This window comes from Planococcus citri, chromosome 2, assembly GCF_950023065.1.
Source record: "Planococcus citri chromosome 2, ihPlaCitr1.1, whole genome shotgun sequence".
NCBI lineage: Eukaryota > Metazoa > Arthropoda > Insecta > Hemiptera > Pseudococcidae > Planococcus > Planococcus citri.
The window spans coordinates 65,176,378-65,198,395 of record NC_088678.1 but is presented as its reverse complement, the minus strand read 5'-3'; the positions used below and the strand labels follow the sequence as shown (position 1 = coordinate 65,198,395).

At 32.6% G+C, this 22,018-nt stretch overlaps 3 protein-coding genes across 5 annotated transcripts in view; 2 read left to right on the top strand and 1 right to left on the bottom strand.

Annotated features, from left to right (window-relative positions):
• The window catches only part of LOC135837071 (vesicular glutamate transporter 3-like), a 63,774-nt gene extending 42,078 nt beyond the window's left edge, over nucleotides 1-21,696 (bottom strand). The window contains exon 1 of the mRNA XM_065352224.1: nucleotides 21,629-21,696. The gene's annotated coding sequence lies outside the window, so the exon portion shown is untranslated. The remainder of the gene's footprint in view (nucleotides 1-21,628) is intronic.
• On the top strand, nucleotides 49-2,957 carry LOC135837063 (deoxyuridine 5'-triphosphate nucleotidohydrolase-like). 3 transcript variants are annotated; one of them, XM_065352206.1, is made up of 5 exons: nucleotides 49-716; nucleotides 809-945; nucleotides 1,028-1,173; nucleotides 1,246-1,447; nucleotides 2,113-2,957. In XM_065352206.1, the coding sequence occupies exons 1-5, from the start codon at nucleotides 634-636 to the stop codon at nucleotides 2,127-2,129; spliced, it is 585 nt and encodes a 194-aa protein (XP_065208278.1). In that variant the 5' UTR covers nucleotides 49-633; the 3' UTR covers nucleotides 2,130-2,957. The 3 variants fall into 3 exon arrangements, with proteins under 3 accessions (XP_065208278.1, XP_065208277.1, XP_065208276.1); XM_065352205.1 differs by having other exon boundaries at nucleotides 1,246-1,581; nucleotides 1,663-2,957; XM_065352204.1 differs by having other exon boundaries at nucleotides 1,246-2,957.
• LOC135837062 (dentin sialophosphoprotein-like) lies at nucleotides 17,461-20,914 on the top strand. Its single transcript, XM_065352203.1, has 6 exons — nucleotides 17,461-17,681; nucleotides 17,792-17,902; nucleotides 17,984-19,552; nucleotides 20,270-20,317; nucleotides 20,413-20,625; nucleotides 20,702-20,914. Exons 1-6 carry the CDS (start codon nucleotides 17,571-17,573, stop codon nucleotides 20,852-20,854), a joined length of 2,205 nt encoding a protein of 734 aa, XP_065208275.1. The 5' UTR covers nucleotides 17,461-17,570; the 3' UTR covers nucleotides 20,855-20,914.
• Nucleotides 21,697-22,018: the final 322 nt, after the last annotated feature.

The window sequence follows — 22,018 nt, the reverse complement described above, 5'->3', positions numbered from 1 at the left end:
TTTTTTCGGTCCTCACTTCTTTCACCTCAGTAGTATACAAAACAACGTCCACGCATCCCTCAGGGGGCCAAGGGTATTTTTGACCCTTCCGTTTGAGGCTCGAACTCAGTTTTGGGGCTATCCGAGTCAAGCTAGCTCCGTTTCAGTGTACTAATAAAAAATAAAAACTGTGTTATGACGTCATGCGCACTCCATCCAACCAACAACCAGTTCTGTGTGCTGCTGCTGGTTCCAAAACGTGCCACATAGAGCGCGTTCCAGCAGCAGGCAGTGTAGTAAGCACACAGCAACAACCAGTCAGCTGTTTTGTAGTGCTTCCATTTTCCGCCACATAGAGAGTGCTTTGGTAGTTGATTTTTTTATTTTTTTTATTTTTTTATTTTTATTTTTTTTTTACTCATAACCTCAATTCTTGTGTAAGAGATGGGAAACAGTAAAAATAATTATTTCTTTTTTCATTAATTAGTGGAAGGAGAACATTTCCTTTCACCTTGTTTTAGAGAGCAGATTTTAGTTGTATATACCAATCAAGTGTAGTGAACAGTGTAGTTGTGGTGTTTTTTTTTTCAACAATTGAGAATTTCAATTTTCATATTTCTCATTCAATTGAAAAATATTTTTTCATTTTGAAAAATGTTGAAATACACAAAATTATCTAGTAATGCTTTTACTCCAACAAGAGGTTCTGAAATGTCAGCTGGTTTTGATTTGTACAGGTAAGCAGTATTTTCTATTATAATTATTTTTAAAAATGAAACAAAAGAAAAACAACAACTTATTTATGAATTTATTCATTTTTATTATTTAGTGCATATGATTATGAAGTTCCGGCAGCTGGTAGAAAATTGATTAAAACAGATTTGCAATTTTTATTTCCTGAAGGAACTTATGGACGTATAGCTCCTAGAAGTGGTCTAGCTTTGAATCATTTCATTACTGTTGGAGGTGAAGAAAAATTATTAAATTGCATATTAAATTATTATTTTTTTAGTTGAGAAATTTTTTTAAAAATTATTTATTTTCTTAGGTGGAGTAATAGACCCTGACTATCTAGGAGATATTGGAGTGATTTTATTCAATCATGCACATGAAAAATATATGGTTAAAAAAGGAGATCGTATTGCCCAAATCATCATTGAAAAAGTGATGTTTCCAGAGTTGACTGAATGTGATGTGAGTATATTTTTCAAATTCATTCATTTTTTTTAAAATAATCTTTTTTTAATTTTTTGTATTTATTTATAGAAAATTGAAATGAATACAGAAAGAGGAAAAAACGGATTTGGATCTACTGATGATAGTGTTGGTGTTGGAAAAAAACCGAATTCTGTACTTGAGTATATTGAAGATCTTTCAAAAAAGAAAAAAATGGATGATGAAGAACAGAAGAAAAAAGATGAAAAAAATATTTCAAATGTTTCTACAGAAGTCATTGTGGACTTTGAAGGTTTTAATGATGAACATGGAAATTTTATAATTAAGGAAATGTCTTTAGCATTCTTAAGCAACAATGATGTTCTATGTTTTCACATAAAATCACCATGTACATTTGAAGAGTTGTCATTGGATAAACAAATTAGGGTATTGAAATTTACTAAGAATAATGGTATAAAGTGGGAAGATGGAAATGTAACTATAGAGGATGTCATTATTATGTTTAAGATTTTGACAAAATATTCACTGACAGTTTGGACCATGGGTGAAGATAAATGTAAGATATTTTCAAAAATTCTCAAGAATGATACTGTGAAGAATTTGAAAGATGTGGGATGTCCAGATTCAGATAGACTAGTGTATACTTCAGATTTGAAATCTTGTTTCTTGCATGGTCATAATTTGATGTATACACAAGGTATTCCAAATTATGATTGTGCAATGATGAGAGTACAAAAGTATAGAGATTGGTTTTGGAAAACAGGACTAATTTCTTCTACTCTTGTGAAAGTAAGAAAACAAGAACCTTTATTTTGCTGTTTTTTAGAATGCATAGATCGTAATGAGCATACAACTGAAGTTGATGGAGTTAGTTGTTTGAAATGCTTAGCTTATTGCTTTTGTCATTGTAATTGCAAAACTTACATGTTTATGAAATGAGGTTGTATTTTTTTTCAGATACACAACAATATTAACCAAAAAAAAATGTTGAGAGAACTTTTCGATATAGAGGATGAATATTTGGACTCTGATGAATCTCAAATATATGATGGTCCTGTTGGTTTTACTCTTTTTTCACAAGATGACAGATGGGAAGTTTCATCAACATCACCATCATCTCAATCGTCAACAGAGTCTGAGTGTTCAGATTCATAGTAAAATAAATTATAAAATAATTTATCAATGTAGAATTAATTTCAGTTAAGTTTTGTCACTGAAATCTGTTGGTCGTGTTTTACCTACCATTTTTAATCGACTATATTGAAAAAAAATTGTAAAATGCATATTGTTGAAACATATAATTTTCCAAATAAAAGTGATATTTCATGTCATAATCAAAAAAGTAAATCATTTCGTGTGAATATTTTTATCGATGATGATAATATTGATTGTATCTATTTGAAAACAAATATTCTACTGCATTTGATGTCTACATGTCGTTGCAAAATTGAAGATGAACTTTGGGTGTTTGATTGGGAAGATATCAAAGATGATGTCAGTAAAGGAAGTGATATATGCAGATCCTCCAAACACAAGTTTATTGAAGAGAGTGAACTGAAAAGAATTTTAAATTTTGATCTAACCTCATCAAGAGGCGAAATACGTAAAGTTAAAGATTTTTTGAAATGGCTGGATGAAACTGTTGAAAAAATCAGAAAGGATACCAACATAGTGCATAATCAAACAGATTCAAATTTTTTAAAAAATACTGAATAATAATTACCTACCTATCCATGTAATAATGTATTAGAAAATAAATTGTAAATGTTGTTAAGATATCAAATAAAAGAAATTCTATTAAATGGTTTACATATTTATTTAGAAAAAAAACATACATATGGTTTCATTAGTTTAATTAACTAAATCTTTAGCATTTATCCATGAATTCTCACTGGTAGGTAAACCCATCCACTTAACTCGTATTTTATTCCCCTTGCGTTTTAAAATTTTTTCTATTAAATGTACATCTGGATGTCTGGCTAACATTAATTCTTCCGGATAAAATGCTCCAGTAATTAATTCTCCATTCATTGCTTGTAACAGATAGGTAGTAGGATAGGATGTCTTGATAATTTTTCTAATTTTGTAGATTTCATTGCTCCAATTCTGATGATATGATTTATCAAAAACACCTTTTTGTTTACTAATTCTCACCAAGTCACCTATTTTGAATTTATCTGACATTAGATTATTGAAATTAATTTTTGGAGCAGTACTTTTGAGAATATTTTTCAACACAGTTTGTTCATTTTTTTCATTCACATTGATGGGTTTATGTTTAGTAGTTCTATGAACTGTATTATTATATTTTTCTACAATGCCAGAGAGTATAGGTAAAAATTTATAGGATCCTTGTTTGGCAAATTCTTTGAATAATAATTGTTTCAAGGTACGATTTACTCTTTCCACAATCGAACTTTTGATTACAGAGTATGTTTTATAATGGTTGATTTTGTATTTTTTGTAAATTTTATTACAATGTTGATTCCAAAATTCTGTACCATGGTCTGTATGAAAATTTTTTGGTGGTTTAGCTTTGATGAAAATTTTTTCAAGTGCCTTAGCTACTTCCAGGCCTTGTTTAGTTTTTAGAGGTTCTGTGAATAACATTTTAGAAAAACAATTTATAACTACTAAAATGTAAGAATGATTTTTATTTACATTTTTATATTGACCCATTTCAATTAAATCCCCTGCATATAAATCATACAATGAATGAATTTCTACTCGTTTTCGTTGATAGTTTTTTCTAGCTGGACTGTACAGTTGATTGATAAGATCTTCTTTCAAATTCGCCATCACCACAGATAATTAATAAATATTACGTTCTTGTAATTCTTCTAGTATGGCTTGAATTTCGTTTGATATTTGAATTGAAGTATTGCCAGCTAATTGTTCACCATATAATAATTTCAATCGTTCAACTATTTCATTAGGATCATCAAAGTAAATTAACTGGTACTGGTGTGTGAGGTCTGGTACAAGAAAATGATTTCCTAGTAATGATTTATTTCGGCGGACTGTTTGTTTATTTATATTACTTTTATTTCTCCTATTTTTTTTTTTCACTAAACCAGATCCTGTTTTCTTGTGAGATGATCCAAAGTAGGAAGATGAAGAAGGTACCTGCAATGTTGGTCCAGTATCATAACTATCTTCTGGATTTTTAGTTGGTGTATAATATGGAGTAGTTGATAGATGTACGGGAGAATGAGCAGGTGATTGATAATCAGGATGATCACTTGTAAGACTTTTTATAAATTGAAATTTATCACGTCCTCCTGTAATATTATTCCATGTGTTATTGACTTTTCTAGCTGCATTTGTTCGAATCATAACATCTCTGTAATTGACCAAATCTTGTTGTGTGTACAAATTTTCATTTTGATTCACTTGTTGACAAGTTAATAAATATCTTAAACCTGGTGTCAATTCATATTGAGTGGAATCCGCTGTAATCAGAGTGTTTATATCTGGTATGGCTACATTTTGCTTTCCAATTAAAAATTGATCTTCTCTTGCATTGTACTTCAACCCGTAATAAATATCATTCAGGTTAGGTAATTCTTTCAACACTGCTGCATTTTCTTCATTTATATTATTAAACTGTTGCTGATAAGATAATGAATCAGATAAATCAATATATTGATCATCCTCATCTCCATCTTCGACATTATCGTTTGGTAATGAATTTGATTGCTGTATTTCAAATGGTTCAGTGTCTAGTCCACCTTGAGAGGGAAATGACAATATGCTATTATCTACTTGAGTACTGATTTTATTGTCGATGTTTTTGGTAGATTTTTTCTTTTTTTCCAAAACTTGTTTTAAACTTGATCCAATATTGGCTATAGGTTGTATCAGTGGTAGTAGTTGTTCTTGAGTTTCATTTGATCTATTTTTCAAATCATTATATTTTTGTCTAATGTTACCCACAATTTCTACAATTTCTTTTTTTTCAGCAATTTCTCGATTAATGTTCTCTTGAATATCAGTTGATGGATAGAGTGTGGTAGTAGCCATGATGATTTGATTTTCTTTATTAAACACACTGTTACACTACGTTCGTCTTTCTTTTAAAATTATAAAATGATGGAATGAACACTTTAGTTTCCCTTTATATAAGTTTCTTTCTGTATCAATTACTACAAATCCGAATGAAGTTTTGTTCCAAGCATATTTACATATGTTTTGGAATTTTTCAAAAGTTATGTCATCTCCACTCAAGTGATCATCATACACATGTTTCAAATTTAATGCATCTTGTCTAAATAGAATGATAAAATTTGCATTATCTCGAATTAATGATTTACTGATTCTAGCATAACTTTGACATAGTAGGAAACAAGAAACTTGTTTGTGACGAGCCATTGAGAAATATTGTCTCAATTTTTCATTCGCCTCATTAGTCGCTGAGACATCATCAAATATTACAATACTGTTTTGTTTACAATTTTCAGGACTAGGTAAATCATTGCAATTTGTGTAGCAGTATAAACCAATTTGAGGAATTAGCTTGAATATTTTTCTGAGCTTTTCATATTTTGTTTGATATAAACTTTTACTTACTAGGTAAACATTTGCAAATTTTAAACCATTTTTATGATGTAATAATGTGATCATTAAATTAGTTTTGCCACACCCTGATTTCCCCACCACCAACCCACGTACTGAATCTGGGAACAAAGGTCCGTGAATATTTCGAAAATTCTGCTTAGGATTGTTCAATTTAGATTCAAAAATAGGTTTGTTTATTGGTAGTTTGACGGTTTGTTCAATTACTTTGAAATCTTGCTGGTCAATAGACGACATATTTAATCAATCATGTATTCAAAAAGTATAAATATAGGTGTATAAAATATAAATTTTCATTCGTATGCATACCTATTTATAGTATAGTAATGTGAAATATCACACCCCTCTAATGCATAATAAAAATCGTAGTAAACGTATTTCCCGAAAAAGGAAAAAATGTAAATCTGGTAAAGGGCTGTTGAATACAATCATAGATAAACTTCCATTTGAGCTACATGTACCTGGATATAGATACCTTGGTCCAGGAACAAAATTAGAAAAAAAACTAGCAAAAAATATTTCAGGTATAAATCCATTGGATGAAGCGGCAAGACAACATGATATTGCCTACTCTCGTTATCATGATCTAGAAAATCGTCACAAAGCTGATCAAGAACTTGAGAATAGAGCATGGGACAGAGTAATAAGTGCAGATGCAAACATACCAGAAAGAGCAACTGCTTGGTTTACAACGAATGCAATGAAATTGAAGCGTAAACTAGGAGCAGGTGTAAACGTGAATAAACATAACCACCATCACCCTCCCAAACCAAATAAGAAACCACACCTTCGAGGTCGTGGTAACCAGGAAAAACAACCAACTGTTGAGGAGAAATCTAGAGATGGTCTTACATTCAATCAGCTTGTACAGAAGATTAAGGAAAAAGTGAAGGATGACCACAGTCATTTCCATCTCCCAGTGAGTGGAAAGAAACAACGTAGTGCATCAACAAGACGGAGTATGGTGGACAAGGATATATCAGCTCTGGTAAAGAGTTCATTAACTGCTATTAAGAAGTATAAGGTGAACAAAAATCCACGTATTAGTCGCATTATTCCACTTCCCAAAGTTGGAGGTGCCATTCCACTTATACCAATATTAACTGCTCTATCACACGTTGGAACACTAGTCGGAGGTGTGTCATCAATTGTAAATGCAATTAAAAATATTAAAAGTGTTAGAGATCAATATAAAGCTCAGCAAGGCAGTGGTATACATTATATTGATGGTAAAAATCTATTAATTCGTCCCCATAAAACAGGTTTGGGATTAGAAATTGTTTCATGAAATCATGTTATCAAACAGAAAACAAAAAACAAAATTTCCTAGATTACCTTCTTCTAACGAACCTCTTGATTCAATTCAATTAGAATCTCTTGTCAGAAAATTTAAAATTAAACATTTCAGAGGTATATTTTCACGAGATTCATTACCTAAAAAACCAAGAAAAAAAGAATGTGCAATTGTCAACTTGGATAGTCAAAGCGGTATTGGTACTCATTGGGTGACTTTTTTCCGTCATAATAACATTTCTCTATACATGGATCCCTTGGGAAATTGTGGACCACCTGCAGAACTTTTTCGGTATCTTAAAAATACTAAAATTTTATACAATCATGAAGCTTTGCAGAAACCTAACACAGTTAATTGCGGACACATATGTTTAAAATTTTTAATTGAAGTCAATAAGAATCCAGAACAAATTTTACAAAAATGTCTATACTCCACTACTTTGAGCAGATATTAAATGATATGAAATTTTGTATTGGTTCAATTTTAAATTGTACTCGATGCATGAGATGGTTGTATTCTTTTTATTTTCCAAATAAAACTTGCTGTACCTACAAACAAATGATCAGTGATTTTTCAATATTCACAGAGTGCAGTAGATTTCTTTGTTCTGTTCGGTTAATGTGAAGTTATTAATTTTTTTTTCAAATAATTATTATGATTTTAAAATCCTACATATTTACTAGTTTAGAAAACTATTATGTGGAAACTGGTTTGTTGAGTGACTTGAATTTTTCACCAATAATACTGATTGCATTTCGAACAAATAATGGAAATAATGCTGCTATATGGACAATTTCCACAGACGAATGGTTTTTACTTATGCGTGGAGAATATGAAAAAATTATGAAATTTTTCAGTTTTCCAGATATGAAAATTGAAGATGAACAAATTGGAAGGTATAAATTACATTTTAATTCTGAAAATGGAGAAATAATTATTTATGAAGGAACAGCATACAGTACTCAATCAATGATCTTGACACAAAGTTTATTCTTAGAATTGATTCATTATTATGACATGTTGACAGTTCACTTAGAAACCTTGAATAAGTATCATTTATTTGCAAAATTTGCATTTTCACAATTAGTCAATTTCTTATTAAACAATAAATCTTTCAAGAATATAAATGAAACTACTCCTTCTACTCTTACATTGGAAATTGTATCAACTGTTGCCACATCATGCAAAAAATTGAAATTGTTCAAAAATTTGGATGACACCATTTGTCGTTTGATTGTAGCACAAATTAAAACTTTAGCAACTAAAAAAGTATATAAGCAGGTATCCGTGATGAAAAATTTTTATTCGACTTGTTGGAATAGTGGTGAATACTTCATCAGTTGAAAATTTTTACATTGAATCAGCTTGAAAAAAAAAACCATGTGTTTCAAATCGTTTAAAACTAATATTAATGGTGGAAAAAAGGTTTTATTCATTGATTTTAATTATTACTATGGTGTAAATCGCGAAGTGATTGTCAAAGAAATTGCCTGTCTTAGTTTAGATGGTCAGTTCAGTCTTCATGAAATTTTACTCCCTCCATACTTGCATTCTACTGTTGATTCAACTTATCAAAACAGCAATGAATGGGTATGGAGAAATATGGGGAATGTTCCATGGAATTGTGGATTAAAACCATATGATATTACAATGTGTGAAATCATAAAAAAAATTGTAAAATACAATCCAATGTTGATCTATGTGAAAGGAATTGAAAAATGTAAATTTCTGCATAGTGTGCTCTACAACAATAGAGACATTATTGATAATAGTTCACTTATACCAGAAATTGGATCTTCTTCAACACATTTTTCTACTTCCAATACCTATAACAGTAACAGTAGAGGTAGCAGCAACAACAACAACTGTTGGGAAAATAGAGGAAATACTATTATAAAAGAAATGCAGTCTGAATTCATAGATATTCCAACATTTCGAGAACTACGTCGACAATATCCAGGCATTGCTCATCTGTATGGATCATGCTATTTTCACACTGATGGATGTGCATTATTGAATTTGAAATTATTAGTATTTTGGTTTTTTATGACTTGGTATTTCAATCAATAACAGGTTTATCTGAGTTTTCAACTATAAATAAGTTAAGATATGTAATTTTAGTTCAATTGTAATGATATACTCTTACTCTCATTGTTTATAATCAGAATTTCAAAATAAAAAAAATGTATTCACAAAGAATTGTTCTTAATTACAATACTCCAAATATAGATTGTAAAATTCACCCTCCAATCTATTTAAAACCTTATAAAAAATACGAATTGGCTCTAATATCATTTACATACCTTGATTCACATGCTGAACAAGGCAGAGATGACAGTTATGGAAATTTACCCCTAACTCCACCATCTTCACCTCCTCTCACAACCAACAGTTCTTCTGGTTATATTCCAACACCTATTCCCACCCCTACCAATACTGGTACAAATTCACAAGGCGCAATCAATACAAATAATACCACTAACACTGACACCAACACTGGTACAAATTCTCAAGGAAGAAATCCACCTCCTCCTCCTCCAATAAATACAAATAGTACCAACAACTCTGATACAAATTCTCAAGGAAGAAATCCACCTCCTCCTCCTCCAATAAATACAAATAATACCAACACAGGTACAAATTCTCAAGGAAGAAATCCACCTCCTCCTCCTCCAATAAATACAAATAATAATGCTCCTCCTCCCCCAATAAATACAAATTCTCAAGGAAGAAATGCTCCTCTCATCACTACTGCTAATGGTACAAATGTAAATAATACACCTACATTTACATCAAATAATAACCCTGCTCCACTTCCACCATCACAATCTCTACTAAAAAAAACTGTCTATCAAAGCACAGTTGAAAAAGTTGAAGAATATGCGCCTATTATCAATACTAAATCAATAAAAAATTCTAACAACTCCCAAAAAACAAAAACAGAAGAAGAAGATGAGTGTGCTGGTAAGGAAATAAAAATTGATGCAGAGGGTCGAGAATACTGTGAACTTCCTGAAAAACGAACTAAACGTCAAGTACCTACAGGTCTTCCTACATCATCAACTCAGTCCTCTGAAAATAGGGTCAACATGGAAACTATATATATAAGGTGTGATTTGATTTCTCCTCATTGTTGTTATAGAAATGAAAAGTCTACCAACATACTCTACTCCTTTGTTTTTAATTCACATCCTACATCACATCCTGTACGCATAGTCAAAGAAGAACCTAGATACCCAATTTACCTTCCTTTAGCGTCAAATTACGAAAATACAGACAGGGAAAAAATTATTCAGCGATTCAGTCTCACAATAACTCACTACCATCCAACAGATACAGTTCGTGATTTTGGTTATTTCACCATTGTACTTCATTTACGTGAAATTTCAAAATTTCTCTCATGATTGTATATAATAATAAAACTCATATTAACCAAGAGCAACAGCAGCCTACAGTGAGATCTTCATTGAAAAAAATTAATAAAATTAAAGTGCCTGCTGTTTCTAAACGTGGTCGTCATCCTCGTAGCTATCAAACACCTTCTCAATCAACAAAACCAAAAAAATTATCTCAAGTCAACTTGAAATTTTTGAAATCACTTGGAATAAAACCTCGATCTCGTCATAATTAATCACATATTTACCACACTAAATCAAAAAAAAATGACAAGTAAGCATATTAATGATATTTTACAACCAACTCAATTTGATAATTCAATTGAGCAATGGGAATATATTACATACAAACCATTTTCTCCAAGCATGACATATGGAGATGAAATACGAATTTCTATCAATAGTAAAGATGTTATATCCATACCTCATCGTTCATACCTATACATTGCTGGCCGAATTGAAAGAAATAACAGCACTACATATGTCCATCAAATGCCCTATAATGCACTAATGAATTTATTTAATAGCATTTCCTACGAACTGAATGGACATGTTATCGATCGCACACTCAACCCAGGTGTTACCACTACTATAAAATCTTACCTAACGAAATCATATTCAAACGCAAAATATTTAGAATCTTGTGGATTTCAACATAGTACAACTCCATACAATTCATATAAGGCTAGCAGTAGTGGCTACTTTCAAGTTTATATCCCTTTTTACATGTTGATGGGATTTGGTGAAGATTACAAAAATCCAATAATTAATTCAGTACAAGATTTGATTTTAATTCGTTCTAGAGATGATAGTAACGTATTTATTCATACTGGAGCTGCAGCTGATGCTGCTAATACTCACATAACCTATGTGAATCCTACTATTTCGCTAGCTGAAATTTCATGGAAAGTACCAATTTTAAAATACTCAGACTTCACTCGTATAAAACTACTCAATATAATTAAAGAAAATCGACCAATTGAAATTCAATTTCGAACTTGGGATCTTTTTGAATACCCCACACTACCTCAAAGTACCTCAGTAAGTTGGACTATTAAAACCACTCATTCTCTATTAAAACCAAGATATGTAGTAGTTGTTTTTCAAACAAATCGTCGAAACAGTTATTCTGCTAACCCTTCAATATTAGATCCAATTGGGTTGCAAACCATCAGACTATCTTTAAATGATCAACTTTATCCTTATGAAGCTCCAAATTTGAATTATACATACAACTTACGTGAATTACTCTATCAAATGTTTGCAGAATTTCAAGTTTCTTATTATGAAAAACCTTACCCAGAAACTTATTTTTCCTCCAATGATTTCTTTGATGGTACTTATCCAATTCCAATGGTGGTGTTTAATTGTTCCAAGCAAAAAGATACTATTGAAGCTAGTGGCATAGCTCCAATGAATATTCGTCTAGATTTTACTTGTAATGCCAACATACCAGCAAATACAGTTGCTTACTGTATGATCATTTATGATCGTCTGTTCTCCTATAATTCACTTCACACTTCTAATGTAAAACAAATATTGTAAATATTGTGAATAAAATACACGTTTTTTTTTTTTAAGTTTATTTTTTTCTTACAACACAACTTAATGTAAATTTCTTACATTCTTGATATATATATATACACTTTTCCTATTTCCTAATGAAAAATTGCACTATTTTCTAAAAAAAAAAAAACTTATAATTATTCAATTCAAATTAATTTAAAAAAAAAAAAATGAAAAAATAAAATCAAGCATTAGCCATGAATGCACTTTCACCTTCACCTGAACCACCAGCTCCATTGTCATTATTACGATACTTAATAAGCAATCTCTGTATCGCATTTGAAATATCATCATCTTCGTAATCTGAATCTCTAGTAATTTTTATCATGATGTTGATTGGGAGCCCTGTTTTTTGTGTGATCAGATTTGTCAATTTATCTGCACTAATCATAAATGGAAATCCTAGAACCATTGTTCTAGTATCATGATTCTAAAAAATAAAATAAAAAAACACTGTTGAAAAATTGATTCCTAGGTAGATACTTAAAATCTAAATATTACTCAAAAATGAAAATTTTATTCAAAATCAAAGGGAAAAAAATAATTCATCATTTTTTTAAAAATGAAATTGTTTAGGTACTTACTGTTTCTTGTACTTTTACTCCAGCATATTCTCGAAATATGGACAGCTTAAGTATTTCATTCAAATCTTCCATGCTTAGTCGGGAATCGATCATTCTTATTCTGATGAAACAAGCAGTGAATTTTTTTGAATTATCAGAAGTCATCTTAAATAATATTAATTTTTGTACTTGAACAAAAAAATAAAAAAAAAATGAATTGAAAATTTCAGTAAGTAGTTTTATAAGAAAGAATAAAAACACTGCAATGAGCACGAAAATGTGATATTAACAACTGAAAACTGTACAATGTATGATGTGCAACATTGTATACCAGTGTACAGTACAGTACAGTTTTCATCTCCTACCTTCTCTTTTAATTTTTCACTTTTTTTTTATTACCTGTACAATAATTATCAACTTGTAATAAAAAAAAAACTGACTCAATAAAAATATAAATTTTTATTACAATATTTTATTAACTTACATCTTTGTAATTAAGTAAGTAGATTGGTAGGTATAATTATTTGTACATCATTGTCATAAAGATTAAAAAGAGTCATTAATCAACGTCCACTTTTCATATGGTGAAAATTTAATGTTACCTTTATACCAATAACTATCTAGACCTAAATCTTCGGCTGTGTATTGTAAATCATTGTCTTCCTCACAACTACTACTGTTTCCTTCTTGATCATCTTCAGATACAAATGATGCAGGTAAATTCATGAATTTCAAAATAATATTGTCTGTTAAAATTGTTCGTCCCCTTAAATTATATCGATTCATAAACTTAGTATTTTCATGTTGATTTCTACACATTAGGAAATTTCTCATTTTTCTTGTCATGCAAGTTTGACCAACACGAAAATGATTCGAGGTATTTATAAAATTCTGTAAACGTTTGCGTACTTTTCGGGAAACCTTCTTTGGATCATATGGTACAAAAAAACTCCATGTTTCTCTTTCCCATTCGTTCCATTCAATAATTTCCATGTATAAAATATGATCATTTTTAAACAAATGATGTACAGATGTCATTTTACAGAATGAAAAAACTCTTGAAAAATATTTAAACCACTTCACAATGCTATACTAGTCATAAAAAAAAACAAATTGTAATAAATGACCATACACAAGCATGTCCACAAATGAACTAACTGAATACAATGTATTTTTATATTATCAAAATATTGCTACTCAAAAATATTATATCTGGTTTTCATCCTTCTCTTCCTCCTCCTCCACCTCTTCCTCTTCAACACTTTTCAATATGTAATTAATACAGTTTATCAAATATTCCATTACAGACTGTTCTCCACCAATGACAGTTTTAGAAAAACATTGATCTTCACCGACAAATAAACTATTGAATACATCAACATTCATTTTCTGACCTGTTTCATTTAATAAATTAATTACCCATTCCCTTTCTTCAGAAAATTACAATTTTTGCAATTTTGGATCTATCCATTCATTTTTAAACATATTAAAAAATTCAGTACTGGGTAAAATTTTTACATGTACATCTATACAATCATCATAATCAAATTTAGGTAATTGAAATAAAATATCTATTGTTTCTTTTTTCAATTGATCAACATAAGCATATTGAAGACAATCACAACTAGCATTTGTTAAATAATCTTTCACAAATATATATAATATTTCACGATCATATTTTTTCAAAATATCATTTTTGAAATTTTCAATTTCATGCAAAGTTTCTTGCAAATTTTCACTATTAACATTAATTAATTTCAAAGTGAAATTATCAGTTCCCATTATTGAATTTAAAACAACAAGAACAAAAAATTCACAATTGTTGAAAAAACACAACTGCACTGTTCACTGTACCTAATTGGTATACAACTAATAACTGCTCTTGAAAAAAAATAATAATAATTTCCCCCCACCAACGATGTGAAAAAGAATTTTCTCCTTCCATCAATTAATGGAAAAAAAATTACAATTGTCATCTTGAATAAAAAATAAAAAAATAAAAAAAATAAAAAAATCAACTACCAAAGCACTCTCTATGTGGCGGAAAATGGAAGCACTACAAAACAGCTGACTGGTTGTTGCTGTGTGCTTACTACACTGCCTGCTGCTGGAACGCGCTCTATGTGGCACGTTTTGGAACCAGCAGCAGCACACAGAACTGGTTGTTGGTTGGATGGAGTGCGCATGACGTCATAACACAGTTTTTATTTTTTATTAGTACACTGAAACGGAGCTAGCTTGACTCGGATAGCCTCAAAACTGAGTTCGAGCCTCAAACGGAAGGGTCAAAAATACCCTTGGCCCCCTGAGGGATGCGTGGACGTTGTTTTGTATACTACTCACCTCAATTCATTTCAATTATACTTAGGGAACCTCGATCAGAAACGAATCTATCACATAACCTTTTGTCTGAACTTTAGTACATATAAATGTGATACAACTTTTCATTGGCCCAAGCACACATGATCACTTTAAGATCTTTTGTAGTTGTTCCACCACAGCCTTTTTTTACTGCAGTAGATGACGTCAGACGTCATTACTCCAGCTCATTTCATTTGTAATCGAAGTAACATTTCAGTCGACATTGATTGGGTGTTGTTAATACAAGATCTGAATTATCCAACATTTGGAATTCTAGTAAAAAAAAAGTGCTACAGTCGTTTTGGAACGTGTGGTAAAAAGATTATTCATTGAATTTACGTTAAAAGGACGATTTGACGCAGAGAAATGCTGTTTGTTGTAATCAACAGTGTTTTGTAAAAAGTACCATCTGTCAAGAATTTTTCACTCAGGGCAAAATCGCTTTAACAACCAGAATTGAAAAGGTTGAAAGGGCCAAACTGTCTCAGGGCGTCAGGGCCGAACTGAATGATGCAGTTTGGCCCTTTCAATTGCCCTAAATGAAAAAATCTTGAAAAATGCAGATTGGCTCTTTTTACAAAAAACAGTCGGTACCTATATGAAGAAGGTGACTCACTCGGTGTTATTGATCAACTTAATGTTGAGGAAAATGAGAATATTTGTTCAGCCAATGTTAGAATTAAAACCGGTATTAATTATTAGATCCATTAAAAGGTTGTATCCGGCACTTAGAAATTGATTGAAGTAAATTTTGCCTCTTGTAAGGAATGTTGCGAATTGCGAATAAATAAAAACTAAAAAATATTCAATTCGCTGGTTATATTTGGTTACTTGTAAGTTAAAATGTTCTTACAAGGGAAGCCCCCCACATGAGAATCTCCGATTTGAATGAAACTTGGACTGTTGGAAAGAAGACCTCAAAAAACACCCATCCCCCAATTTTCAGCTGCTCAAGTTGATTTTTCGATTTTTGGCGAATTTTTGAAGTTTTGTGTACACAGGAAAAGCTGTTCAACTCACAAAATGGGAAAAAACTACAAATATCCATCTCTCCCGCGTATCAACTTCCGGAGCTCAAGTTTGGGCCAAAGGTAGTCTTTTAGATACCTGATCGACTCATACCACCATTGGCCGGATCCGGCCTTCCGGTCAGAAAACAGAATTTTTTAATTTTTTTTCTCATATTTTCGGCGAATTCGAAAAATGACCGTTTCTCCCCACCACATGAATTTAAGCAGCTAAAATTTTGGCCGAAGGTTTTCTGCTTGATACCTAACCGATTAATACTACCATTGGCTGGATCTGGAATTTACATCAGAAAGCACATTTTTGTCCATCTGGTTTATTTTATGCTATAGTCATTGGAAAAATTGAAAAACCTGTTAAAGCAGCTCATCTAATGCACTTCCAGGGCTCAAATTTTGGTCAAACGATCTGTGCTAGATACCAAATCAACCCATGCTACCATTGGCCGGATCCGGACTTCCGGTCAGAAAACAGAATGTTTTACTTTTTTTCTCATATTTTCGGCGAATTTGAAAAATGGCCGTTTCTCCACACCACATGAATTTGAGCAGCTAAAATTTTGGCCGAAGGGTTTATGATTGATATCTAATCGAATAACACTACCGTCGGCCGGATCTGGAATTTATTGGGGGATGGGTGTTTTTTGAGGTCCTCTTTCCAACAGTCCAAGTTTCATTCAAATCTGAGATTTTCATGTGGGGGGGGGGGGTTTCCCTTGTTAGTAAGTATGTATGTATTTTTCTGTTACATAATTATTTTTGGCCATTGTGACTTTCTTTCTAAATGAACTCAAATTATTGTTTTGGTTAAATAAGTTATTCCACAGTAATTGATGAAATGAACAACTCAATTATGTATGTACTTACATATAATAATTTAAACTAGATATTTTAATTTTCTTACAGATTTACTCAGATTTAAACTTATTTTTTCCTACCCCCACCCCTCCCTTGAAAAAGGCAGAGCATTTGATTCTACAAAGTACAACATGGATGTCGAGCGATGTAACTGTTCGACTCTGAAATCAAATTTGACCCCCCCCCGCCACCAATTTTACAAAATATGAACACGATATGTTTCAAAATCTAGAGTTTTTGGGATACTGAAATTTTTTTTTTTTTTGGGTGTTTATAATTACACTGATTCTGATTCTGGAAACCACTCGACTTTAAGCTAAAATATCAAAAATTTATAAAAGATGTTCATAGTCCAAGCTCTTCCAAAAACTAACCTTTTGTTGTAATACAGCAGCGATTATCTTATACCATTTTCTCATCAACACAGCCCCAAAAAGCATTCTCCTAGTTCGATCCTCAGATACAGAAAATTCTCGTTCGAATTCTCGTCGTCATAATACCCAATTTTCGCAGTAGCTAAACAACGACACACATACCTAAAAAAAAAAACACACATCTACGCAGGTACGTTCATATACCAACCGAATATTTCGTAAAAGGAGACAAACTCCGGGCAGTATAGTATTTATTCAACTGGCCTGTCAAACAGTGAAAATCCAATCTACACACACGTACGAGTACCTGCCGAGTAAAATTTTGAAGCTAGAACCGTACCTATCGAAGATACGCATTTGACAAAATACCAGTAATCGATACGGATCACGCTTGATGATTCGAAATGAATATTTTTCGCGGCTGTGGTGGACGCAGCAGCTGCAAAGCTGGCGATTCCGAACTTCGTAAATTACTCGTGTACGCGATTTTCTTCTCTTTGTTTGCTCAAGTTTATGTGAGTATTCAAATTGAACTACTGCCAATCCAATAATTATTCGTATAGTGTTTCGAAAAGTTCACTTTTTTTTGGGGTACAAAATATGATGGTGCTTTTTTAATTTGCAGACAGTGGTCATCGAATGGGGTCTGACATCTCTGAATGAACTCAACAAAAACAGAAACAATTGGTACACTCCGCAAGGAGGAAACTCGGCTAATATTGACCTTTCGAGAGGGGTAAGTCATTGTCTACTCGTGTCAGCTTATTATTTTCTTTGCTCATAAAAAAATGCAACGCTTTTGTTTAATACTTCTCAGGGACAAGTAGCTTTTGTACCAGCATTTGGTGGAGGTTACGGAGGTTACGGAGGCTACGGAGGCTATGGACTTTACAATCGAGCCTATCCTCAAGGTGAAATAAACCTAATCCTACCCAAATCCAAAGACACTTCTTCCGAAGAACACGACCACAAAAGAAAACGTCATCATTCCGATGACGACTCCGATTACGAACCAAAACGCCACCATGCAGAAGAACCCGAACACCACCCTCAACATCACGAATCGGCTAAAGAAAAGCTCAACAATGAACACGCCGAACAAGCTGAAATTTCAGTTCAAATGGCTGAGTCGTTAGGTCGAATGATCGACTTCAAGAAATCGCAAATCGGTTCACATGTCGAAATGAGGGATAAAGAGCTAAGTCGAGGAAATGAAGACGCGGCCAGAAAGGAGCAGGCGATTATCGATATTTACCAAGACCAGATTAAGTACCTGGAAGGCATACAGAAGGCCGAAGAAGCTATAGCTGCTGGCGAAGCTGAGATGTACTACGATAACGATGGTGCTGGAAAGAAACACGGTCATCACGATAAAGGACATGGGCATCATCCTGATCACGAAAGTCACAAGTCGCATGACGCAGATGAACCAAGGCACCACGGCGGCGACGATGATGACGAAGAGCCCAGACATCATGGCGATGATGAAGATGAAGATGAAGAACCCCGACATGGTCATCACAAAGATGAGGATGAGGATGGTGATGATGATGATGAAGAACGTGGACGTGATCATGATAATGGTGAAGACGAGCATGAAGGTCCTGAAGAACATGATGGCAATGGCGAAGGACACAACAACCAAGGAAACCATCACGAAGGAGGAGAACATCAAGGACACCATCAACAAGGTGAAGGACACCACGGTGGCAACGACGACGAAGACGAGTTCCACGACGCCACAGAAAAATTCGACGAAGACCAAGAAGGCAAACACAAACTTGATAAGAGATCCCCCTTCGTATCTTCCTTCTTCCCCTCCTTAGATGCTACCACAGCTGAAGCAAACGCCAAAGCAGACGCGCTGGCTACTGACGTCAAATCCCAAGCCGACTCTGCAGTCACTTCTACTACACCTTCATCGACAACCCAAGTCTCAGCCACAGCTGATGCAACCGCATCAGGAGGCTCTGCTCCATACGCATCATCAACCGCATCAGCTACAACTACCACTGCTCCTTCGGTAGTAGATCCAAATGCGAACTCCAACAGCTGGTTTTCATGGTTTGGTTCATCCAACAATCCCAATTATTCTCCATACACCCTGTTGAAATATTTATCGCCTGTGGATACATCTCCGGATAGTCTGATGAGCATGTTCAACGTCTTCTCGGATCCGTCCAATAGTTCGTATCTCTCGAACGCTTCGACTCTGTTGAGGATCGTCATGTTTTTCATGCCTGGTACTGGGATCGTCGATCAGGTCTATTTTACCATGGCCTTGTCTAAGATCATGTGGGAGGCTGCGACTATGTATTACGATGGATATGGTACGACTGAGATCGCTGTCGTTGTGCTGGGTGAGATGTTCGAAGCTTCCTATCTCGTAAGTAACTTCTTCAGCGAAGATGATAAATTGATACGAGTAGTTATTTTAACGATTTTTTCGAAAATTTGAATTTTCAACGGAAGGGAGAGGAGTAGGTAGGCTTCTGAATTTTCCCCCGAGATCCGTCAATTTTTTTAGAGGGGGGAGGGGGAGAAGTTGAAATTTAACTCACCCGAGAAGCAAACTACAGAAAAATCGATCTCTGATTTTGTTTTAAAAATTTTTAACTGTTTAAATTTTGAAAAATCGTTTCCCCTTTAAAATGAAAATTTTCATTATTTTTTGATTTTTTTTTTAAACTTACTTATCCTATAAATTTTTTCACTGATATTGAAATTTGAATTTTTGCTCTCAAATTTTAACCATTTTAAATTTTGAAAAATCTTTTTCCCGTTTAAAATGTAAATTTTCATTCTTTTTTGATTTTTTTTTCAAACTTATCCTTTTCACTGATATCAAAATTTGAATTTTGGCTCCCAAATTCCAACTTTTTAAATTTTGAAAAATCTTTTCCCCCTTCAAAATGAAAATTTTCATTCTTTTTTGATTTTTTTTCAAACTTATCCTCCAAATTTTTTTTTACTGATTTCAAAATTTCAATTTTAGCTCCCTGAAAGTGAAATTTTTTGCCACATAAAATTAGATACGTTCATTTTGTTTCAATTTATCATTGATATACTCGACCAAACAGACTAATTTTCTCATTTGTAATAGAGTCGTCGAGGAGAAGATTCCATCATCAGCCAAAAGATCCTTACTCCAGTAAGTATTTGTAAACAAATAAGCAATAAACCCTACTCAAATCATTCAATTTACTGACTCAAAAAAATCCATTCTCTTTTCTTAAACTTATCAAGGGTGATACGATCAACATAGAAGGAATGGACCCTCCTGTTTTTTTGAAATACGTTAAAAACATGACGTATCCCAAATTGAAGGAAGAACAGGAAGAGAAACTAGAAAAGGATATCGATAACTTGGTGGCCATCACGTACCCCAATATTTCGTCCGAGTTGAAAACCACATTTACTGCAGGCCTGAAAGATACTCTCAAATTTTTGTCCCTTTTCGTAAGTACAATATTTCCCCTTATGATCCCACCTCTTCAACTATTCCCCTATTTTATGAATTTTATAACTATTTCAGAATGTCCAAGGAGACTTGCACGTGGAAGGCGTGGACGTTAATTTTTCCAGTGTTTATAAAAATATGCACTCTGCTTTCGACGACTCGCCCATAGAGAAAATCAAGAAAACTATTCTCAGTGCTATAGACGCGGTGAAATCTAATTTTAATTGATTTTTGACCATTTACAGAATTAATAATTTATTTCGAGTAAATATACTTCGTTTACTTTTTGATTTTTAGAATTTCTGATACATACAGACAGGTAAATAGATCCAAGTACAGTTGGAATTTATAAGTTCTCTAAATCGCCTTTTCTCCATTCAATTCATACGATACTTCAATCAAAACGAAAACCAAAAGTGTACTTTGAAAGTCCAACGCAAGCTGTAGAGAGCGCTCTCTAAGCTCAGAAGCAGCTATTACGTAACAGATGTTCAAATAAGAGAGCTTATTTTCGTACATCAAGGTATAAATATTTTTATGGCACCAATGTCAAGGTAAATTTTAACCCAGCACAAGTGATACAAGCTCGTATCTAAGTACATACAGTATTTTGATACTCGATTCGAAAAACAATCGACAAACTCGAAAAGGTAATCGAATTAGAGCATTGGAAATCAAATTATCTTAGAAGTATGCCATCTGCTTTGGAGTAGAAAATTCTCTACATTTGCGGCTCGCTGCTTTCATATTTTGAAATGAAATTAAATCACTAGATCTATTCACGTGGAAGCTAATTTATCGCGGTTGTCTCATTCTCGGTTTTTATTTAGAGCTACCATGTAAATAAAATTCGTAATAGTCGACGCGGTGATATTTATACAAGTGTTTCGAGACATGAAATCAATTTTCGTCACATCGTGGTCATATTTTCTGTACAAGCGTCACATGCAATACATAAGTACGTACATAATTTAAAAATTGGTTGGAAATATTTTCACTCACCACAAGCTCTAGGATTTTTCAAGAATCAGCACAAACACAGTTTTCCACCTGTAAAAATATCACAAAAATAGGTATAAGTTGAACGCGTAGCAAAATTGAAATACAACGTAAGCCTCATTTTTACACGTATATTTAATGGTAATTGAAAAACATAAAATTGTAAAATAATTGAAAAGTTTACCAGTCGTTTTTCAATGAAACCGTTTATAATCAGTAATTGAAATATTTCTGTGATTTTTCATTGAAAAGTTGAAATATTTCAACTTTTCAATTAAGTACATACTTTTGATAGTTTTTCAATTACCATAAAGAAGCTTTTAAAAGTAGGTAGTCAATTCAATGAACAAATTCGTAAACAAATATTACACATCGATGATATTTTTTTTAAAC